This window comes from Pleurodeles waltl, chromosome 5, assembly GCF_031143425.1.
Source record: "Pleurodeles waltl isolate 20211129_DDA chromosome 5, aPleWal1.hap1.20221129, whole genome shotgun sequence".
In the NCBI taxonomy this organism is placed as follows: Eukaryota; Metazoa; Chordata; class Amphibia; order Caudata; family Salamandridae; genus Pleurodeles; species Pleurodeles waltl.
This window is the reverse complement of record NC_090444.1, coordinates 910,090,815-910,115,763: the sequence shown is the minus strand read 5'-3', so window position 1 is coordinate 910,115,763 and position 24,949 is coordinate 910,090,815. Positions and strand designations below refer to the sequence as shown.

Genomic DNA, 24,949 nt, shown 5'->3' with positions numbered 1-24,949 from the left:
GCCAAACCTCCTTTTCTGGCTATTTAGGGTCTCTCCTCTGGGGTATTCTTCAGATAACGAATGCAAGAGCTCATCAGAGTTCCTCTGCACTTCCCTCTTCGACTTCTGCCAAGGATCGACCGCTGACTGCTCCAGGACGCCTGCAAAACCCCAACAAAGTAGCAAGAAGACTACCAGCAACATTGTAACACCTCATCCTGCCGGCTTTCTCAACTGTTTCCTGGTGGTGCATGCTCTGAGGGCTGTCTGCCTTCACCCTGCACTGGAAGCCAAGAAGAAATCTCCTGTGGGTCGACGGAATCTTCCCCCTGCTAACGCAGGCACCAAAAGACAGCATCACCGGTCCTCCGGGTCCCCTCTCATCCGGACGAGCGTGGTCCCTGGAAAACAGGAGCTAGATCCAAGTGACCCCCACAGTCCAGTGATTCTTCAGTCCAAGTTTGGTGGAGGTAAGTCCTTGCCTCCCCACGCTAAACTGCAAACCTGTGTACTGCGTGATTTGCAGCTGCTCCGGCTTCTGTGCACTTCTCCAAGGATTCCTTTGTGCACAGCCTAGCCTTGGTCCCCAGCACTCCATCCTGCAGTGCTCAACCCTCTGAGTTGGACTCCGACGTCGTGGGACCCTCCTTTTGTGACTCCGGTTTCACAAATCTTCAAAGTGCCCGCTCCGGTACTTCTGCGGGTGCTGCCTGCTTCTGCCGGGGCTCTCTGAGTTGCTGAGCGCCCCCTCTGTCTCCTCCTCCAAGGGGCAACATCCTGGTCCTTCCTGGTCCCCAGCAGCACCCAAAAACCTCTATCTACCGCGACCCTTGCAGCTAGCAAGGCTTGTTTGCGGTATTTCTGTGTGGAAACACTTCTGCAACATCCAGCACGCCGTGGGACATCTTCCATCCAAAGGAGAAGTTCCTATCCCTTTTAGTTGTTACAGAATCTTCGGCTTCTTCCTCCCGGAGGCAGCCCTTTTGCACCTTCATCCGGGGTTTCCTGGGCTCCTGCCCCCCCTTGACACTATCGCGACTCTTGGACTTGGTCCCCTTGCCTTGTAGGTCCTCACGTCCAGGAATCCGTCTTCAGTGTTTTGCTGGTGCTTGCGGTTCTTGCAGAATCCCCCTATCACGACTATTGTGTTTTTCTGGGGTAGTAGGGTAACTTTACTCCTACTTTTCAGGGTCTTGGGGTGGGGTATTTTGGACACCCTTACTGTTTTCTTACAGTCCCAGCAACCCTCTACAAGCTCCCATGGGTCTGGGGTCCATTTGTGATTCGCATTCCACTTTTGGAGTATATGGTTTGTGTTGCCCCTAGACCTATGTTTACCTATTGCACCCTATTGTGATTCTACATTGTTTGCACTACTTTTCTTACTGTTACTTACCTGTTTTGGGTTTGTGTACATATATCTTGTGTATATTACTAACCTCCTAAGTGAGGTTATTCTCTGAGATACTTTTGGCATATTGTCATAAACATAAAGTACTTTTATTTTTAGTAACTGAGTATTGTGTTTTCTTATGATATTGTGCTATTTGATATAAGTGGTATAGTAGGAGCTTTGCATGTCTCCTAGTTCAGCCTAAGCTGCTTGGACATAGCTACCTTCTATCAGCCTAAGCTGCTAGAAACACCTCTATTCTACTAATAAGGGAAAACTGGACCTGGCACAGGGTGTAAGTATCACAAGGTACCCACTATAAGCCAGGTCAACCTCCTACAAAAACTAAAAAAAGTGTTAAAAGTATAATGCTCCCAGAATGCTTTCTGATTAGCTGCAATTGTTTGCAGAAGCTTGTAAGCAAGATTGATGATTCTTTGGTTTCAAAATAAAGTGTAGGTAGGAAAAAAGCATTTGGCTAAATTACTGTGAGATTTTAATTACTATTTCTTTGAAGCATCATTTAGTAAAATGTGTTGATGCATGCTAGTATTTCCCAAAAATATTCATAATGGAAAATCAGTGAAACCATTTTCAACAAGATTATGAAAAACAGGAAAATAAACAAGCACTGGCAAAGCCAACCAATCAAACTTTGGTTGTCAGTCTTTTGGTTTTGTGAATGAGTGTCTTGTTTTGACATGGCTTTTGTAACGCTTTATTGTGTTAGGAGCCGCAAGGCCCTCACCATCATAACAAACATTGGCAAAAAGCAAAAAAAGTTTTTTTTGGTCTAAAAAGCACACATTGCAACGGTAGTTCCTTGCACTGAATAAAACTACTTTGTGTGCCTATATGCTCCTTATGGAAGAGCAGAATGCTATCACTCACAGTAAAGGCAGCAGAAGGAGAGAGAGAGAAATAACATTTTAATAAAAACAAAATGTCTTGGTTAGCGCCAGACCGGATTAGGGGTCCAATTCTTAAAGAAAGTCACAAAAGTGCACCATGGTAAATGTGTTTGAATAAGTGGCTTGCATGAGTTCACAAGAACTTACAGAAGTAGACCAGGAAATCGTACTTCTAGAAAATATTTGTGAACTGTATTTTAGCATGAGCAAATAGGCATGTGGAGATTTGCTTGTGTGAAAATCTATTGAGCGCTTACAAGTTCATTTTCCCTCCAACTACTTTTTTCTCAACCTTGGAAAAACTTCCACTTTTGCTCATCAGGAGGACATTGCACCTTTCCTCAGTGTGGGAAAAGATTAGAGAAGAGCTGGTGAAAATCATTAAAACATGCATGTTAATAGGTTTGCACAGACTCAAAGGCATTCCAGCCCTGGTACTACTGCTTACAACTTACTCCAGCCCCAGTATGAAGATCTGTGGAAAGGTGGCAAAATAAAGAAATTGCTAGAGTATGGCTTGAAATTGCTAGTATTCAAACCCTACTACAGTATTAGCGCTGGCATAATCAGAGAGGCTATTATCAGAGCTCTTACATAATGAGATTGCTGCCATAATTTGTCACAGCACTACATGGCACCAAAGGGACAAGTAGATATTTTTTGACAAGACAAGTAGATTTAGGAAGCAACCTGTCCCATGGACAAGTAGATATTTTATTAAATTCCACACCCCCGTGAAAGAAGAAGCTAACAAGACTCAAGGGCTGGTGTAGGAAGGTTTGCTGCCCTGGGCAAAGTGACATCTGTATACACCCTCCTCTGTGTCACTTCCTTTCCCATTTTGTGCAAACTACTTTTCCACATTATGCTCCTGCTGTCTATGTTTAGAAAAGTAATAATGTGGCAATGCTGAACAATAATTGAGTACACAAGGGAAAAAACACATTAGATAGCTCGAGCTATTTGGCTTTATTAATGTTTTTTTTTTTTTTTAAAAAGACGTTGCACATCAGCAGAGCCGACTTTAGGCCAGTGCGACCTATGCAGCTGCACCTGTCGCTGACCTGGAGGAGGGTGGGATACACCTGCTTCAGAGTTCCTTTCATAACTAGCAGTTTTCAGGCACCAACAAAATGTCAAGATAGCGCTGGTGATTAATGTTCCTCCTGGGGAGAGATCAGAGATTTGTCTACTGGCAGTTTTGTCACATCATAAAGTAGTGGAGAGAGTTGATGTGCCTGCTGCAAAGAACGTGTACAATGCAGGTCACAAAACTGAGTGAGCTATAAGCAGTGCTGTGAAAAAAATTAAATGTATGTCAGAGAGAGGGGTTATGGAGAGATGAGGGGCAATGTTAGGGGTGGTAGTAACGAAATTAGTGGAGAAGTATGTCGGGGGGGAGAGAAGCAAACATTTTTGCACCCTGCGCCACCAGCCCTAAAACTGGCCCTGCACAGCAGTGCAGTCTGCTGTGCAACATGGCTTAAAGTAAATTAAAATAGCACTATGATGCGGTCAGAGCTGGCTGCGCCATAGCGCTTTGTTTTTATTTACTTTAAGCCACGTTGCAGAGCAGTCCTCACTGCTGTGCAACATCTTTAAAAAACAATGACAAAACCAATAAATCTTCCATAGGTGAAACCTATTGGCTTTGCCAATGCTTGTTCCTTAATAAGTGCTTCCTTGTAAGGACAGAGGTTGCAGCATGCCCCCGACCCCCAGACGATCTGGAAAACTCAATAACATTCAGTGAGTGACAGCTACTTTAAAAAAAAGGTCTTCCCCCTCCCTATCCAGTGGACACCCTCTAGAAGACTCAAAGTTGACTATCTCTTGATGGTGAAAGTACTTAGCAACATTGCAGGAATCAAGTAAAATTTAAACAACTCGTTCCACAACAGATAAAAAGTGTTCCTATCCATGCCACCCTAGGATGCTCTTGCTTTTATTAGGTTTCACTGCTCTGTCGTTGTGGGTATGCCAACCCATGTCGTCTAAATAAGGCAAAAAGCTAAGCAGCCCTTTTATGCCACCAAAGCATCGTCCTCACTGTTACCCTACACACCTCCTTTTTCTTTATTATTAACCCCCAGATTCCGAACTCATTGTTATGTATTAGCAAGGCTACTGCTATTCCGGAGATATGACCTTTTGCCATAATTACAGATTTAATTAAATTGCCACATAATAAATCGTCTGCTGCATAAGTTGTACATTTATAAAACAAAGACTAAAACTCAAACAACTCACAAGTTACTGAAAAAGAATCCCTGCACATGGTACCATGCGGTGGGAGAGCGTTTGCAAGGATTATTTGGCCACCCTTCAAATGTTCATTGCTGTATTCAGGTTTTCAACTGTCCCTGATGCAGTTAGTCTTTGAACCATCCCGTACGCACATTAAAATGGCAACACAGCCAATAAATAATGCCACAGAATATGCCACATTATGCCTGCTTTTTCTTGTTGTATTATAGCCCTCCACTGCTGCATAAATCCAGTGGCCCTTGATAAAACTCAAGCTGAAGACACTGCAGAATTATTACTCGGGTTAGATCTGCTGTGTGCTACAGATACGTCCTGCACTGCTCCATGAACAGAGCAAGCACAGAGTGATAGTCACAAATCTCATGGAGACAGTATTTTATGGCAAGACCGGAGGCTCCTATTATGCGTTTCTTTTCTTGCTTTATTTTATGAGCAGCAGTCAAGAAAACTACCAATCCCATAAGGCTTAACATCTACAGCCAATGGGATTGAAAAAGTAGTTCAGAACACACCAGAACCAATAACCATAATGACATGCTATTGTGACGTCACTTGACTGCAAGCAGTCCTCTTTTCTTGCTGCTGCAGTCGAGATAAGTCGCACTTTCTTTTATTCACGTTCATTTTATTATATATTTAGTGAATATTGTTATTTACAAGATATTGTATTGTGGATATTTACTATGTTAGTTGGCAGGTTGCCGCATGTCATTGCTGTTTCCCTTTCACTCGTACACAGCGCTCGCGCTGGTACGAGCTGTGCGCTTTAGTCTTTGGCGCCGGGATTGTTTACTTTTAGCACGCGTCACGCGCGCTTCGAATTCCACACATTCCTTCGCCTCAGGCAGCAACCGTCATTCGGATTGCTCCTGAGGCAAAGACGTCGTGTCAGAGCGCTCTGCGTAGCCTGAACAACTTTAATTAATTCGACGCTTACCTGTTATTAACCCCCCTTTTACAAAAAGACCCGTTTTTCCCGGCAAAGCTTCGTTATTCTTTCAAAGACTATACAAATTGACTTCAATTTTAGATACAATTCGGCAATTCCTTGAGCTATATATTAAATATTTTTATTAATATTGGACACCATGGAACCTGGTGCTTCTGCTATGGAGCAGGGTGTTTCCACTGAACTTGAAGAAATGAGACATGAACTATGTAATTTTATTAGAAGTTCTGTCCATCAGGCAGTATCTTCCTCATTACAAAAATTGTCAAAGAATCTGGAGAACAATTTTTCACATTTAATCTCCAAATCGGCCCAGACTGCGGGGGAATGCAGTAAACGTCCACCAACAAAACCAGGTACGGGGACGCAAATGGAAAGTGAGTCCACCTCACACACGCCAGAGGACGCGGTTCCTCACAGGGCTCCTGCCAAGGAGTATAACAATATGGCATCAAAATCTTCTTTAAAACAAAAATGTAAGGAACTTAATGTTCTTCCCGTTACTTCCCCAGTTATTCAGGATACTGATGAGGATATGCCTGATGTAGGTTCAGATTCATATATATCTGACAAAGATGATGATGATGATTCCTTTTCCATTCCTCCTCCTAAAAAATCAAAACTAGCCTCTACTACCCCTTCTCTTCAGAAGGTTTTCCTATGTTTGATCCTTCTCAAATTCATCACCCCAATTCTACTGAGTGGTTTCCGGCTGACCATGTGGGCCGCTATGTGGCACAAAAATTATTTTCACCTTTAGACAAACAAACTAGATCTAAATTAAAGTCAGAATGCCCTCGTCCTGTGCTTTCTAATAAGGCCACTATTACCCCTACCATTGACCAACAAATGTTGACTTTCTTCACTAAACAGGGTAAAGACCCTCGCAAGGGCGTGGACAAAGCATGGTCCTCTTGTCAGGACAAACTCTTAGATATCACGGGACCACTTACTAGGATTTTTGACCTTGTCGAAGCAGCTAGACTAGAGGGTTCCTTCCTGGACCCAGAGGAATTGTCACTATGGGTTCAACGTTGTTTCTGCCTTTTAGGAAATGCAAATTCTTCCTTTATACACGAGAGGCATAAAGGCCTACTTATCAAACTGGACCCCAAGCTTATCAATTTGGCAACCGTTCAACCCCAGCTTCAATCTGACTGACAACTTTTTGGAGATTCCTTCATAAAAGACCTTAGCAAATACGTTGCTACTTTTACCTCACTAGACAAAGCCCAACAGTCAATGAGAAAAATGTTTCACCAACGTGTTTTTGCCAGGGCCGGTAGAGGCAGGGGTCGCTTTACCGGCCGCGGATTCACCAACCAAGGCTCCAGAGGTTATTACAATTCTTACCAGCAGGACTTCAGACCTCAATTCTATCCCAAACGTGGCAGAGGTTACCGTTCCAGGTCCGCCAGACATTCCAGAGCCTCCAACCCAACAGGTAAGCCTCCTGGTCGATTCTTTCCCGACAGGGGGTCGAATTCTTCATTTTCTGTCAAATTGGCAAGCGATAACCGCAGATGCTTGGGTGTTAAACACGGTTTTAGGTTACAAGATAGAACTTTATTCTACTCCAGTGCAAACTTTTTTCCAAGCCCCTCCCCATTTTTCCACAGAAATGGTTCAGCTAATATCTCTCAAAGTAGACTCTCTGTTACAGAAACAAGCGATTGCACTCACTCTTCCCCTTCCATCGGGATTTATCAGCCCAATTTTTCTTGTTCAAAAGAAAAACAAAAAGATGCGGCCAGTCATCAATTTAAAACATTTCAACCGGTTCGTAGTATACCGGCATTTCAAAATGGAAACAATTCTCCATCTCAGAGACATTCTTCTTCAGAACGACTGGATGTTCAGACTGGATCTACAGGACGCTTACTTAGTGGTTCCTGTTCATCCGGAATGCAGAAAATGTCTTCAATTTCAATGGTTGCACCAAACGTATCACTTTACCTCTCTGCCCTTCGGTCTATCGTCAGCCCCATGGTGTTTTACCAAACTCATGAAGCCCGTAGTAGCCTTCCTAAGAGCTCAGGGGATAAGACTATTAATCTACCTAGACGATATCCTCATCCTAAGTCAGTCATCACAAACTCTCCTAGTCCACTTACATACGACCTGCACTCTGTTGGAAAGCTTGGGTTTTATAATAAACAGAGAAAAATCCCTCCTAATACCCTCCCAAATTATAGAATTCCTGGGATTTCAGATCAATTCTCTCTCAGCTACCCTTCTTCTACCCTCATCAAAAATAAAATCAATAAGATCAGAAATTTTGCAAATTCTCCGCAACTCTCTCATTTCCCTCCGATCTCTAGCCCGAATTGTAGGTCTTCTCTCCTCCTCCATCCAAGCAATTTTTCAAGGTCCCCTTCACTACCGCTCACTTCAAAGACTGAAGATTAAACACTTGAGAAAGGGGCTTTCGTATTCCGATCTCGTTCCTTTAGACATAGAGTCTTGCACAGAGCTTCAATGGTGGATAGACCATTTAGACGTTTGGAACGGGAAAAGTATCTTTCCATCAGCCCCAGATCTTGTATTAGAATCCGATGCAAGTCATTTAGGCTGGGGGCACGTTGTGGTCCCATCTCGACTGGAGGTACATGGTCAACCGAGGAGTCCAAATTGCACATCAATTGTTTAGAGAGGCTTGCAGGCTCCTTTGCAATCAGAAGTCTGGCAAAGCACAAAGTACATTGTGCAATTCTTCTCAGGATGGACAATATATCCGCGGTCAGATATATAAACCATCTAGGGGGTACAAGGTCCAAACCCTTGGCAGACCTAGCCAAGAGCTTATGGGAGTTTTGTCTCTCAAACCATCTTTCGGTACATGCAGAGTATCTTCCTGGAGTTCTCAACACAGTGCAGATTGGCATTCTCGTCACCTTCGAGACTCCAGCGATTGGAGACTCCATCCGTCAGTGTTTCACAACATTCAATCCTTATGGGGCCCGTTCTCCATAGACCTTTTTGCATCCGTCTCAACACTCAGCTTCCTCACTTTTACAGCTGGCGCCCAGATCCATCAGCCTTAGCATCAGATGCTTTCTCACAAGACTGGTCTCATTCCCTCAACTACGCCTTTCCCCCTTTTATAATGATCAACAGGGTCCTAGCTCATGCCAGACCTCAACACGCCTCTCTCTCTCTTGTAGTCCCGTTTTGGCAATCCCAAGTTTGGTTCCCCACTCTTTTGGAACTGGCAATAGATTTTCCATTGTTAATTCCATCCTTCCCAGACCTACTACTAGACCCTCTTCAACGTTCTCATCCTCTTATTGTCAACAATATCCTAACCCTATCCGCTTGGAAAATCTCAGGAGCTCCCAATCTCCCCCAGTCATTTCGGCAGAAGCTTCCCAATATATCTCAAACTCCTGGGCCCCAGGCACCAAAAAAGCCTACAAGGCAGCCTGGTCTCTATGGGACTGCTTGTGTGTGGGAAGGCAAATTAATCCCTTTTCAGCAGATGTAATTTTTGTCGTAAACTTTTTAGCCTCAGAAGCCAGCAAAGGTAAAGCATTTCCCACAATCAATCTTTACAGATCTTCTATTTCGTCCAACCATATTCATGTCCATGGCAAACCGGTAGGTGAACACCCGATGGGTATGTCGATTATTAAAGGGCGTAAAATTTTCCAAACTTCTGCGACCGAAGTACAATCAATTGTGGGATGTTAATATTGTTTTGAACTTTTTGACTGCATTACCAGATAACTCAAGTTTATCACTAAAACTTTTATCTGCCAAGTTGACAATGTTATTATGTTTAGTTTCTATCAAACGTTTATCAGATGTTAAGGCTTTGGACGTTTCCAACCGTCAATTCACTCCGTCTGGAGTGTTGTTTTCGGTTGTACGACGTACCAAGACCAATTTGGCGTCAGTCTTTTATCTGTATTTTCCGCTTCATCCGAAATTCTGTGTGGGACAGTGTCTCAAGGTTTACGAACATAGGACCGCAGATTTGAGAACATCCTCCTCCCAACTGCTCATATCTTTCAGGAAACCCCATAACCCGGTTTCTTCTGCTACATTAGCCCGTTGGGTTAGACTAATTATGTCCCTGGCTGGTATTGATGTTTCCAAATTCGGGGCCCACTCCTCTAGGGGGGCCATGGCTTCCAAAGCTTTTTGGACAGGATCTCGTTTGGAGGATATTCTGAAATCTGCGGATTGGTCTAATGATAATACTTTTAGAGTATTTTATTGCAAACCGATTGATAATGCTTCATTGAATGTAATTAATATGCTTTAAACTCGCATAATAGGAGCCTCCGGTCTTGCCATAAAATGTAGATTTTCCTAGTCTATGACGGAAAGTCTTAATTTTATTAAAGACACGGAGGCGAGTATTATCCCACCTCTTGTATAACTTTTTCCTCCCTCCCTTTTCTCTAGTCCCGGCCTCGACCACTCAGACAACGTCTTAATCGGACCTTGTCAAACCATCCGACGATTTCGCTTCCTCCAAACTTTGGATCGTCTACTTCTATTTGGCCGGACCATTCTCGCCTCTTGAAGATTATAGACTTTTTCTTTGATGTGTTCGCTTTCCTCATGTCACTGTTTATTCTTTGTTTGTTACTCCCGTTGTTCACTGTTAATTGACTTCATTCGCAAGAAAAGAGGGCTGCTTGCAGTCAAGTGACATCACAATAGCATGTCGTTATGGTTATTGGTTCTGGTGTGTTCTGAACTACTTTTTCAATCCCATTGGCTGTAGATGTTAAGCCTTATGGGATTGGTAGTTTTCTTGACTGCTGCTCATAAAATAAAGCAAGAAAAGAAACGCATAATACTCGCCTCCGTGTCTTTAATAAAATTAAGACTTTCCGTCATAGACTAGGAAAATCTACATTTTTCCACAGAAAATGATAGACGGCTGCTACAAGCCACACGATACAAATGATGTTTAAGGTGACCTCTGGGAATTGCTCTACCCCCCACTTCGTGGCCGTTATTTCCCCAATTGCATGTTTTCTCCACGCTACTTTACAAGGGAAGACACGAGAAGCGTGTCTGGTTTAATTTCCTCAATAGGACCAAATTGCTTATATTTTCTCCTAAATTCACTACAAAGTGATTTTCCATCTCTAAACCATCTGTAAACAAGCTCTCCCCACACCAATCCAACATTTAGATGTGCAACTGTGTTTGAGTGAGGGATAAAACTGGAGACATGTCTAGTGTCACTGAAGGAAAGTTACATCCATCAGAAAGACAACAAATAAGTTATGTGTGCGATCCGTTGGCGAGGTGGAGTTCAGTCGGCGTTAAAAACAATGCCAAGGCTTAGGACTCACCTTCCAATACCATCTCTTGAAGGAACGTCTGGCAGAGGCAAAAAAGGGGCAAATGAACTGTCAAGAGGAGAAAAAGATGAGCAACAACACAAAACGCAGATAAAGTTGAAGCCTAAATCGGAATGAATTTCCTCATCTAATTAAAAAAAACGGAGCCAAGAAAGGTTGCGGTTGAGCTACTGCAAGAGAAAAGTGAAAGCTTGGTAAGGCTTCATTACCTCAGTAATTATGGAACTAGACCATACAAGGCAGTGTGAAAGTGCATGGCAGTTTTACAAGAGTTACTGCTAAATCTGAAATCGGTAATGTTTTTAGAGAAATTAGGCAAGACTTCGAGGGTGGTCTCGGAGTCTTGTACTGAATATTTAAGTAATCTTAAAACAATCAGGGCTGTGGAATTTAAAAAAATATCTACCTGTCCCTGGGACAGGTTGCTTTCAAATTGGGCTTGCCATGTAAAAAAAATCTTTGGTGCCACGTAGTGCAGTGACATATTATGGCAGCAATCTCATTATGTAAGAGCTCTGACAGCCTCTCCGATTATTCCAGGGCTCATAATATAGTAGGGTTTGAATACTAATAATTCTCTTAGAGGACTATTTATGAAGAAAACAAGCAGTGCATCACAACAAGTTACCCTTCTGCGCTGAGTGATAGGGAAAGAGCAGGAATGAGCAGTATTTAAATAGTACAGTGCATTTCCGTCTTTTTCCTGCGTTGGAACCTAATGTGCTGCTTAGCGCCAATGCAGACATCCTTGCACCATGCCTTTGTTGCAAGCACCTTCCGGCACAAAAACAATCCTGAAAGGAATTTTCAACTTTCTATGTGTGCTGCAGAATACAGCACACATAAAACATAAAAAGAATAAGTAACTAGGGAGACTTGGGGGAGACGTAGGATCTTGACGCATTCCCAGGTCTACCAGTAATGCAACCATTTGTGCTGTGTTGCGTTACTCTAGAATTATCAAGCCTTGCCTGGCTTGATAAATCTAACTTAAGAGTTGTGTCACTCTTGTGCAAAGGCACAAAGCTGACACAGCTCTTTCATAAATATGCCCCTTATTTTGCCACCTTTCTGCAGATCTACATACTGGGACTGGGAGTAGTGGTAAGTAATAATTCCAGGGCTGGAATACCCCGAGTCTGTGCAAAACTACATGTTTTAGGTGTTTTCATTGGTTGTCCTTGACCCTAAACAATATGTAATTCTGGCTATCAGAATTCCACACCCCTGAAACAAGCAAAAATACTAGTCATACATATGAGTTGACTGTTGCTGCTTCTCTGAACATTAATTCACTGAGAGTTTTTTTTACACTGAATTGGATTTACATGTAACTAGACTGTTTTTATGCTTCTTGTGTGTGCTCTAGATTTTTGAGTGTGCTTTAGATTTTTCCACATCCAAGCATCTCTATTCAGTTTGCACAAAGAAATACTTCTAAGGTTCTTAAATTTGCCAAACAGGAGATTCTTTCACCTACCAAAACTAATCATGTTATCAATACACTGCTGCTATCCGAATAACCTCCCAAAACTCAAACATTCAAACAGAAGCAGTGCTTCTCGGCGTACATTCAGTTTTCTCTGGCTTCCATCTCTGAAACATGTGACAGCCATTGAGAAGATAATTCTCCAAAGGGTAAGGAAATACAGACAGAAAATAAGTGGAAACATATGGAAGGAAAATAAATTGAAAAATTAGAATTACAGAGATGGGCGCTGTCTGAGGAAAGCTGATCTTTTTTTAGATTGCTAGGTAAGCAAGATAGTGTAGGAGCAAAGCGAACATTAAGGCAAGGATTCCAATATTTAAAGATCTCTCAGGAAAATGAACAAGAAATCAAGTTTAGGAAGATTAACTCTGTAACCACATGTAACACATATAGCAATCAATCCCTAGCTTCTACTTTGGTGAACATCAAATACACGCCATCATACACACAGAGTACCTACATGGCAGTTTGTTAATATGCCCAAGATATTAACATTGTATGGTCTCGTGTAAATATCAATAAATCTATGAAACTGAAAGGGTTCAGGCCAGATGGAAGCTGATCAGTTTCTCTTTGCATTATTCTGTCAATATGGAGAGCACCTGACATCTCTCAAGAATAAATCAAGAAAATAATATTTGGTCAATGACAAATACTGGGGTGTGGAGTAGGCTGCACTGGCATCTTTAATGTAAGATTGGCAACTAGCCAGCAGGCACAGGTCTGACAGGGATTCAAGTAACAAGGTACTGAATCAAGACACTTTACTTGGTGATACACATATGATAAATATTTACTGAAACCCGATTTCTACACATTATCATCTGTATGCAAAAAAGTTGTATCTGTAAAACTATGTCTGTCCAAATGTAGTGGCCATTTCAATAGAAATGTGCTGTCTGTAAAGGACAGTTCTAATCACACAATGCTTTAGTTACATTAACTAAATAAATCATCAACCTCGTGTCCGTTAAAAATAGGTGGGTCACTAAAGTTTGTTGTCTAAAAAGTGGGTCTAAAAAGTTTGGGAAGCACTGGTCCATCTTATTGTAAATGTATGCTGGTTTTAGCTCAGTGAGGTGTAAAGATATAGCAACTAGACCACTGATTGTAGCTTTTGAATCAAAGGTTGCCAGCCAACCCTTTAAAAACAGTCCTAACTTTTACTGTCTATTAATGCTACTATTGGTTACATTTGTTTAATTTACCCATGTGATTTTAAAATTAGGGAGAACTGTAAAACGATTGTGTCTCCTCTTCTCTAGATGTCAGATTCAAACTTACAGTTCTGATTTGTGATACAGGAGTATAAACCTCATCACTCCATATTCGCTTTAAATTACTTACTACATTGTTTTTTTTCCGTAACACATTGTCACAGTTGAGATGAATCACAGGGTCAGAGCTGTGATGCACCGAATTGAGATCTATTGCCCTCATATGAACTTAATTTGGCAGCCATGAAACTGACAGGTGTACTAACAAGCCTCTTTAATAATGAATACAGGCGACACCGCACACCAATTACACTGTGGAGGGATACATTGCCCTGCAATGCATATTGGGATGAATACTTCTCGCAAACGAAGGAGCAATGACTTCTGTTCCACACTCAAGCTGGATACAGATCTGAGAGCTGCCAACAGCTCAAAGTGCAACTGTTTATTACCTCTTTGTCTGCCCTCCTACACACTGAGGTAATGCCCCTGCTGCCAGGAAAATCACCATGCGGATAAACAAAAGTGATCTGACGTCAAGCAGTACTTACTGTCACCTGATATAAACAGTGAACACATTAACTTTATATCCTGTTTTGCCTTTTCTGCTGCAGGTGGATGACCAAGTTAAAGGTAAGTAAAGAGTAGTTATTTCAATTTTTTTTTATGTTTGTGATGGTCTGCTCTGTTTGTAAGAGGTCCTGCTTGAGTGAATCCAATTGTGGCACTGGCCTGGATGTAAGATTTGCCAAGCAATGCCATTTGAGACAGGAAGGTTATGTAGGACCAGCAAAATATATTTAAATTAGAGTTTTGGACCAATGGACTTTTCCTCTAGGATGGTGCTGAGGAGCAGAGCTCGTGCCTGTCTGAACGTGTGCAGGTGGTGGAGCAGCCAAAGGCCTCTCTGTGACTGGTCAACTGCATTGTCTAAAACAAGGAAGCAACAGGAAAGTTCCAAGTCCATTATTTGAGTGCTGATTGGTGGGCATGCCGTGTAGCAACTGATTGTTGCAGGGACCGGAGGTAATTAGTTCATAGTCTGTTCTTTCTTGGCAGGAAATGGTTAACGATAACAAGGAAACCGGTTATTTAAATTTAAGGAAGCCCTGCAAAGCCTGAATGTGTGCAACAATAGAGGAAGGCAAGTGTGTGGCAAAGAGGAAACATTTGGAGGAGGGGAAGCCTTTTCAAGTGATTTCAAAAGTGGCAGATTACCGGCTAACGATCTAACAAGCTACAGCAGCTGCAATAAAGGCCACGGAATCTCCTGCCTCACCTAAGAGACCTAGAAAGGGCACCACTAACACTAATGATGGAGATAAAAGGGAAATTAAGTCAATGATTAGACTTGAAAGAAGTTTTGGAGCATATTATTATAGATAATATTGTGTTCCCTGAAGCCCCAGCAATTAATGAGAACAAAGATGTTTTTGCTAATTATCAAAAGAAGGAATCGGAATCCATACCACTACATAAAGCTGCTTGGAAGGTGAAAGCAAGGATGCAGACAAACATTCCTTTCTGCGTTTTTTTTAAAAACATTAACCTTTGCAAGGATTTGGGGATAAGTTCCGAACTCTAGTTAAGGGTTCCTTGATTACAGGCCTATCTACACAGGATACGATTATTTCGGATGAGGCTGTGCCATCAAATGTCCTTGATAAGAGAACTGGTCTGGCAATTAACCCCTTCGCTGCCAGGCCTTTTTTTGGCTATTTGGGGCAGTTTGAGCATAGGCCCTCATAACTTTTTGTCCACATAAGCTAGCCAAGCCAAATTTGCGTCCTTTTTTTTTTTACAACATCCTAGGGGTTCTAGAGGTGCCCAAACTTTGTGTGTTCCCCTGAAGGAGGCCAAGAAATTAGCCAAAATACAGTGAACATTTTGTTTCCTTAAAAAAAATTGGAAAAAGTGGCTGCAGAAGAAGGCTTGTGTTTTTTCCCCTAAAAACGGCATCAACAAAGGGTTTGCGGTGCTAAAATCACCAGCTTCTCAGCTTTCAGGAACAGGCAGACTTGAATCAGAAAACCCAATTTTTCAACACAAATTTGGCATTTTACTGGGACATACCCCATTTTTACAATTTTTTGTGCTTTCAGCCTCCTTCCAGTCAGTGACAGAAATGGGCGTGAAACCAATGCTGGATCCCAGAAACCTAAACATTTCTGAAAAGTAGGCAAAATTCTGAATTCAGCAAGGGGTCACTTGTGTAGATCCTACAAGGGTTTCCTACAGAAAACAACAACTGAAAAAGAAAAATATTGAAATTGAGGTGAAAAAAACAGCAATTTTTCTCTACGTTTTACTCTAACTTTTTCCTGCAATGTCAGGTTTTCGACAGCAATATACCGTTACATCTGCTGGACTCCTCTGGTTGCGGGATATATAAGGCCTGTAGGTTCATCAAGAACCCTAGGTACCCAGAACCAATAAATGAGCTGCACCCTGCAGTGCGTTTTCATTCTATACCGGGTATACAGCAATTCATTTGCTGAAATATAAAGAGTGAAAAATAGCTATCAAGAAAACCTTTGTATTTCCAAAATGGACACAAGATAAGGTGTTGAGGAGCAGTGGTTATTTGCACATCTCTGAATTCCGGGGTGACCATACTAGCATGTGAATTACAGGGCATTTCTCAAATAGATGTCTTTTTTTACACACTCTCTTATATTTGGAAGGAAAAAATGTAGAGAAAGACAAGAGGCAATAACACTTGTTTTGCTAATCTATGTTCTTGTGGGGCTCTGACCAGGTTCTGTTACCCAGAATCCTTTGCAAACCTCAAAATTTGGCTTTAAAAAAAAAAACACATTTTCCTCACATTTTGGTGACAGAAAGTTCTGGAACCAGAGAGGAGCCACAAATTTCCTTCCACCCAGCGTTCCCCCAAGTCTCCCGATAAAAAAAGGTACCTCACTTGTGTGGGTAGGCCTAGTGCCCACGAAAGGAAATGGCCCAAAACACAACGTGGACACATCAGTGCCTACCTGTGGATTTTGCCCTCTAGCTCAGCCGGCACCTGGGGAAACCTAGCACACCAGCGCATTTTTGAAAACTAGAAACCCAGGGGAATCAAAGATGGGGAGACTTGCGGGGCTCTGACCAGGTTCTGTGACCCAGAATCCTTTGCAAACATCAAAATTTAGCCAAATAAAACATTTTTTCCTCTCATTTCGGTGACAGAAAGTTCTGGAATCTGAGAGGAGCCACAAATTTCCTTCCACCCAGCGTTCCCCTAAGTCTTTCCATAAAAATGGTACCTCACTTGTGTGGGTAGGCCTAGCGCCCACGAAAGGAAATGGCCCAAAACACAACGTGGAAACATCACATTTATTCACAGAAAACAGAGGTGTTTTTTGCAAAGTGCCTACCTGTGGATTTTGGCCTCTAGCTCAGCCGGCCCCAAGGGGGGCAGAAATGGTCTAAATACAATTTGCCCCCCAGGGGAGCAACCCCTGCCTAATGGGTTGCTCCCCATCTCTAAAAGAAACAACAAAAAAAAATTGCCCTGGTGCCTAGAGGTTTCTGCCCCCCCTGGGGGCAGATCGGCCTAATAATAAGCCGATCTGCCCCCGGGGGGGGTGGGGGGGGGAGGGGGCAGAAAAGGCCTTCCTAAAAAATGCCCCCCAAGGGGTCGCTCCCTTATGTCTATTTCCCCCCCCAAAAAAAACATCCCTTTGAAGCCTCTCCGTGCCTCCCCCACGTGATCGAAAGAGAAATGCAAAGCATTTCTCTTTCGATCGCGCTGGAAGCTGAGCTTCCAGCGTGATGGGGGAGGCCCTGTGACAAATCAGCGCACACTCGCGTGCTGACGTCACAGGGGGGTGGGGGGCGGTCAGGGGTGGAAGGGGAAGGGCTTCCCCTTCCATCCCTGCCTTGGGGGGGGGGGGTGGGAAGCACAGGGGGGGGGGGGGGGAGCGCTAGCACTCCCCCGGGTTCCTGTGACTTGGACGAGGTGACCTCGTCCAAAGCACACAGGAACACCTGTCACCTCGTCCAAGGCACCGAACCGGTTAAAAGGGCCCATGCTGCATCAAATTGTGCTATCAGAACTGCAGCTTATTCTAGCTATGTGGAACAATCCTTGATTAAGGACTTTCAAAGGATAGTGGAGCTAATGCAGTAATAAGCAGACATCAAGGAGAGGAGAGCATGGCCAGGATGTCCGTTCCTCAGAAAATGCCTGGTCCAGCAGCCATGATTCCCTGAGCAAGGACAACAAAACCAGAAATACTGACTATGCCACTTCAAAAGAGATGATGATGGCTGGGGGGGGGGAGGGGAGTTGCCTAAATAATTTCTAACATTCATTAAAGGAATCAATTAAGGATAATTGAGTGTTATAGATAATTTGAGAAGGCTATTGGATCGGTTTTCAAGAATCTCCTCCACAATTCTTTTGCGTAACACCTCTACCAGATGCCCAGAAATAAGAAAGGCGCTGTTGTTCGGAGTGCAGAAATTAGGAAAAAAGGCAATTGTGAAAGATCCATCCCAACACAAGGAAGAAAGGAACATATTCAAATCCTATTTCTGAGGCAAAACCAAATGGTGAATTCAGGCCAGTGCTGACTCTGAAATCAGTGAATTCTTTCACGCCTAACAAGAGACTCAAGATAGTTAATTTACAGGCAACCCTACCGTTCTTATCAAAGGACGATTTTTTTTTTTTTGTTTAACATCACTCGATGTAAGAGATGCATCCCTGAATATTCCAGCACACTAAGGGCCTGATTCTAACTTTGGAGGACGGTGTTAAACCGTCCCAAAAGTGGCGGATATACCACCTACCGTATTACGAGTTCCATAGGATATAATGGACTCGTAATACGGTAGGTGGTATATCCGCCACTTTTGGGACGGTTTAACACCGTCCTCCAAAGTTAGAATCAGGCCCTAAGTGTCTCAGAAGGTTCTGTGCTTTTGTGTGACAAGGAACCTTACTAATTCCAGGTATTGGTATTTCACCTTTCCTTTTCTCCCAGGGTGTTTGCAAAAGTAATAGCGCCTGTATTCAGAATTACCTGTACTTGGACGACTGCTTAATTTGTTTATCTTCTTCTTCTTCTAAGGCACAAACTTACACGAAACTATACAAAACGGTGGAATAACATTTATTGTTGATAAATCATGAACCGTCTCATCTGGTAATATCTCAGCATCTACAATTAATTGGGGGGATCACTTCAAAACTGATTTGGGGGAGTGTTTCTGTTTTAGTCAACAATAAGGCCTTTACTATCAGAGTTGACTGTGCTGCTATAGAGTCAAAACCCTACAGCCAAACAAATAGTTAAGGGCAAAGGGGTTAATGGCTTCAACAGTTATGATCCTTTCCTGGGCAAGACTCAACATTTACCCTTTGGTGATTTACCTGCTGCTGAATTAGAGTCTTAACTCTGAGAACTACAATCAGACTATACCAGTCAATTTCTAGATTCTCAAGCAGACGCACTGGTAGCTGGAGGAAGAGACTTTCAAAGAGTCCACATTTTATTCCCTGCCTATGGTGGCACTGCCACCAGAAGCTAGCAAGCTGAGCATGGAGGCTGTCTTTGCTCTAGAGACAGTTCAGGGTCTATGGTCAACCTCTCCTGGAGAGAACTAAAAGCTGTTCATCTAGCCCTAATTCATTTTGTAGTCTCAATTTTTAACAGGAAGTTCAAGTCAGATCAGACAACGAAGGGGGGGTAGTCTGTTTCTTTAAACAGCAGGGCAGTGTGAGAGGTGCTTCACTGATTGGAATAGTGCAGCAGATCTGTCAGTGGGCAGAGTTGAATCTGTTGTCACTGAGGGCAATTCATCTAATAGGAAGACAGATTATACATGTGGATCCATTGAGCAGAATATTTGTAGCCATGTCATTAATGTTGTTGCGGGGGGGTTAAGGAATTAATAAATAGGTTTTATCTTTCTCTTTGCATCAGAGGAGAATGCTCTGCTTCCAAGATTTTGCACAATTATGCCCCCCCACATGCTCACCCCCCATCCCCCCAAGGAATGGAGGATGGATGAAGTGTCATTCAGATGGCCAAAGGAGTTGACTTACACATTCCCTCCAATTCAGAAGGTACTTTTAAAGATAAAAACAGGATCAGGCAAGGATGCTGTTACTGGTCCCTTGTTGGAGTTGTCGCTCATGGCATCTCCTGCTTCTGCAATTGGTGATACTTCCACGCTGGAAAATTCCCTTGCATCTGTATCCTTTGGCTTGTCCACAGCTGTATCACCCAGTACTAAGGCATCTGCAGTTGGACGCTTTGCCATTAAAAGGCTACAGCTTGAATCTAAGGGCTGATCTACGGAAATAGCCTTGGATACTCAGCAGTCAAAGCATCCTGCAACATTGAGAGCATATTTAAGGCATTGGCCCCTGTTTGATATATGGTATATTTTCAAGGACTCAATTGGTTTAATTATGACTGAAATCAGATTTCTGGATTTTCTGAATGATAAGCTATTTCCTACCTGCAGGTCCAAACGCCAGCTGTTAGATTGTTTAGGAATCCATAAGTGAATCTCTAGTTCCTTTGGTTACAAAGTTGTTATGGAGTTTTTGTCAAGAGACCACAGTGTAGGTCCCCAGCACCTCCTTGGGATTTGTCCTTGTGCTTAAAGGCTTTACAGTATTCATCTTTTGAAACTTTGGATCAGGTACCATTAAATTTCCCTACTTTGAAGGTGTTTTTTTCATGTTGTGATCACCTCTGTGTGCATGGTAGGAGAGCTGTGAGTCCTTCTATGTCCAAAATCTTTTTTGATATGTTTCCCTCAGAGTAGTGCTTAGACCAGGTCCACAGTTTATTCCTAAGGTACCATCTGTGTTTCATTACTCCAAAGATTTGTTCTGTTGGGGCAGAAAAGTCCTCTGCATGGTAAGAGACGTGTACCCAACGGTCCTATTCTCTGGATCGCTAATGCTGATTCTTATGTCATAGACGAACACAGATCATGCATGTGCGCCATGGCATAGGCCTGTCTTACGGAGTGGGGTATTGCTGGAGCAGGAGGGCGCCCAAAGTGCTACCCTCATTGTAGTGGAAGGCTACCGCCTTTACCAGGAGTTTTGTATATTTTTGCATACTTAGCATGTAGAGATCAGCAGTAGTGAACTGGACCTTTTTACCCTGTATTACTGGAATGAGGCTTACAGGCTCACTCACCTTTTTAAATGATCCGCTGCTAAGTGCTTAACTCACCTTTGGCCTACCTCAGGAAGATGTGGAGTGCTGCATAGCGCAGGAGTAGTGGCTCTGCGTTAGTTGTTAGTTTGCCAGGGAAGGGTACTGTACAAGGATGGAGCAGTACATGTAAGTTTAGTACATGTATTGAATGTATATATGCCTGGGAGGAATAAATTACGTTAGTTGTAGTGTTATGCAGTGTGTGCACAGGAACTGCATATGCTGAATGTATGTTTGCTTGCATGAAGTACAATACATGACGAGTGACGATTTGTGCAAAGCACACAAAGCGAGTGTGTGTGCCGGCAGTGTGTGTGCTTTGAACTGACACCTGGGTTAAAGATAGGAAAGCTTGAGTTGTGAACTCAATGCACTGACAGACCATGTGCCTGATACATGTGTACATGTAATGGTATAATGCATAAAAGTATTAGAGCAGAACAGAAAGTGTGCAATGAATGTACATGGAGTGAGTGCCCTGCATTGGTACATGGTATGGAGGATCCTGGGTTCCATTCCGGGAAGCCCAGGTCTGCATGTTACAGACATGAGGAGGAGAGGAATTCTCCCAAACAGATTTGAGCATTGCTGTACTCTACTGAGCTGGGTGGGGGCACACTAGGGTAATGGAATAGACTTCTTTTACATAACACAAGACTGCTTTTTGACTTAGTGATAGATCACAAGGAAGGGGCCTGGACACATCAAGAAGGGGGATGGGGCTGATAAGAGAATCATAAAGAGTAGGACGAGGGTCTGACATTAACCCTTTGATGGGCACATCAACATGGCTGACATCCAGGTCTAAACTCTGGTCACTCCCATGACATGTGTTATTGCCAACCAACTTTGGAGTCATGCCTGCTGTGACAGACCTCTTTCATGAAGGAAGATGAAAAGGAGAAGTGCCCACTTGAGAAGAAGCAGAACTCTAAAATAAAACTTCAAAGGCTCAAACCTTAAATTATATTTGGTGTCTGGAAAAGGACTATAAGAAGGGGAGGTTTTGTCCTCAAAAATGTGTCATCTGTCAAGCAGTCAGATGGGCTGAAAGAGAAGGGGGAAGCTCTGCAAGGCTTCTGCCTGTGACCAGGACTAGGGGACTAAGGCCTGCTAGGTGAGGGGCTATCATGAAGGGAAAACAAGACCGTCTGACCTGAAGCCTGGAGCACCAGCACATGAATGCTTGACAAGACCAGTGTGTCCTGTGAGGAAGAGGATTGCAGAGAGCAATATCAGAGTGGGAAGTGCTACCATGAGGACTTCCTGTGCGAGGTGTGAGGGTTCTGCTGAGCACAGATTGGCCATCACCCATATGCAGGATTGTTTTAGGTGACCCAGATATGCCAGAAGAGGGCTGCTGTAGACTAAGCCATCGGTTGAGCACCACACAGATTTTTCGATACCCCTATCGCCGCACTAAGGTGAGCCTGTATGGATCACGAAACCACAAGTAAAGTATATTTTCCAGGCGTTTCATGACTTGTTACTGTCCGGGCCACGTCGCTGTAGCTGGAAGAGCCTGGGCCCATATCCCCACGTACCACGGCAATCCTATATGCCAAGAGGAGCTGCTGGTACCAATGTTACCCAAGGGTTCTGGCCGCCATCCAAAGGAGAGACTGAGGCTATGACTTGCGGTTTGGACACGTGCTCCAAGGGAACTGCCCTCAAATCACTGCCGGAGAAGCCGTTGGCGACATTGCATTCTTGCTGGCTCCAGTAAGGAGCTGAAGGAGGATTCCCCAATGTTGTTGAACAAAGTCAACTTGCTGCTTCTTTGTAAGCAGGAAGCTGTTCAGACATCAGAAAGTCCCCTGGCAGCGCCGCTCCAAAGAGAGAGACTGCACCACTGGATGCTTCTGCGAGTGCCGTAAGCAGCCAGACCTCTCCAAAGTGAGCAGGTCTCACAGGTGCGCATTTGAAGGCACCCACTGCACTCTTCTGTGCCGCAAGAGCGGCTAAGACAGGAAATGGACCAATAGGGCCCTGGTGGAACTCACTTCAAACAGTGCTGCACCACAACAGACACCTTTAACTAAGTTCCTAAAAGGTCAGAAAGGAGAACTCTTGAATACAGCCTAATAGTTTGCTTTCCCTGGCACAGCCACCAGTGAATGGGAAATAACCCTAAAAATGTTACACTAAGGAGGGTGGGGCAGGGATTCGCCTCCCAACTACTAATGCCTCAACCTCAAGGGAATTGTGTTGTTGTATTACAATGTTGCATTTCATTGCTTGTGCAGAGTTGGAATAAAATACTACTTCTGCTTATAAAAACAAGTATTTGTCTAGATATTGATTTATTGTTCATACTGTTTGCACTTTGTATTACAAGTTCTTTTCACTGACTGGGTATCTACAATACCCCGAGGACGCCTTGACTGCGACCAGAGCTACCAATGAGAGCCAAGTGCAGAAGGGGTAACTGGCCCAGTTGAGGGGGATCCATAGTAGCTCATGCCCAGAACATCAGGAATTAAAGGCCTCACCACCCATGGTTGAGACCAGAGGCCCCTAGATGCCTTGTGGACCTCTAAAAGGGGTTCTGACACAGTACTTCCATTATTTGGTCCAATCCAGAGTCTCAGGAGGGGCAGTTTATTCAGACACCGGATGTGAACCAAGCCTTCTCAATTTACATGGTTATAGCAGGTGATTTAAGGAAAGTTGCTGTATTGTTTGTAACCTTTGGCATTGCAGGGGAAAGTTTAAACTCATCCAATAAAACTTTGAGTAAATAGCTAAAGTGTGCTATCATTGCTGCATATAAGCCAAGAGGGAGAATTTGCCTAATGTGATCCATGGAAGATCAATCTGTAGGTTGGCAGCTCTCCTGAGTGGCACTGAAGGAGGCCTCAGTGTCAGACATTTGCAGTTTCGGTAACATGGGCTTGCCCCATACCTATATGCCACATTAAAGGTTGTTGGTGGGTGAGAATGCTGGTACAACTTTGGGGGATTGAATGTACTGAAGGATCTCCGGTGAGTTAATCATAATTCCTATTGTGACACTGAAATAAGTTTTGTGAAAGAACATTTGGTTGGCGTTTCTTCACCGAAGCCACTAATGTGCTTGTGTGTTACCTAAATGTGTAATGACTACGACAAGGAGGTTGGACGAGGTGGTAATGGGCAGTTATTTACAGGTAATCTTCATGAGTCATGTCACAACACCAAGAGTGAGATCACTGGCATCCTGCGCCTGGGTCTCAATAGACATGGTGGAAGCAATGTGTATATGTATAATTTATATAATAGTTTTTTTTCAGTGTAGCCCTTCATTTAACATAATCCGGACAAAATAGTCCTATTCCTATGTATGTGTCCGTCTCGGTTTTTCATTTCACAAATGTGGTCACCAAACTTAAGTGTGAGCTAGAGAAAAGGTTCACTAGGGGTCCCGGGAAGATGAGGACCCCGAGTAAATGCCCACTACATGAAGGTTTTACTCATGAAAGCAGACCTTGATTCTGAACAGAGGATGAACATCGGGTGTCTTAGTTACCTGCTCGAACGCGCGGCCTGCGCCGGGGTCTCCTCTGTAATGATGTGGGCCCGTAGAGGGCGCCTCTGCCGCAGCCCATCCTCGTCATTCATACTGCTCTGGAGGTACACCAGCAAAATGCTATTCACGCTCCGGTAGCCAGGAAAGTGTGTCCACCCGCTGACTACCCAGCGACCTTGCTTGTAACCTGCCTATGGCCGCTGCACACGCCTCTCGCTGTGGCTGCTGTCTTGAGCTACAGGGTCCCAAATCCACCTACAGAAAGAGCCTATCAGCGGCAGCGCTTCTTCCTCTTGTAAGATGGCCGTTGACACCAGACAAGTACATTCTCTCACTAGTCTTTTCAATCAGAAGTACCGCCCAGGCGCGTCGTCTCGCCCCAACCCTCGAGCTCCACTGGGACTTCCACCAATCGAGAAACTTGCGGCAAATCCTTTTGTGTGGTTAACTGCTGTCAACCTGCGGGGGGAAAACAAACGGTGTTCCAGTATCCCTTGCGTGACTATATGTGAAAGTGGTAACCGCAAAGTGATATGTCGGGGCTGCGATTGCCATGCAATCTATTTGTGAAGTAGATTCAAAATTTGGAATAGAAACTCTACTGGTCGAGGGTATAAATCAACATTGACGCATTTTTAACAAATAAAAAAAGCCGAGCCATTGGTCTGGCTAGGCTCAAAGAGCCCGTGCCCGAGCTAATCATTGAAAATGTTTGGCA

The 24,949-nt window shown here is 43.5% G+C and overlaps 1 protein-coding gene across 1 annotated transcript in view; it reads right to left on the bottom strand.

Annotated features, from left to right (window-relative positions):
* The window catches only part of APMAP (adipocyte plasma membrane associated protein), a 215,981-nt gene extending 191,505 nt beyond the window's left edge, over positions 1–24,476 (bottom strand). The window contains exon 1 of the mRNA XM_069235039.1: positions 24,232–24,476. Coding sequence (XP_069091140.1) covers positions 24,232–24,323 — 92 coding nt within the window. The 5' untranslated portion in view covers positions 24,324–24,476. The remainder of the gene's footprint in view (positions 1–24,231) is intronic.
* Between the last annotated feature and the right edge of the window lie 473 nt (positions 24,477–24,949).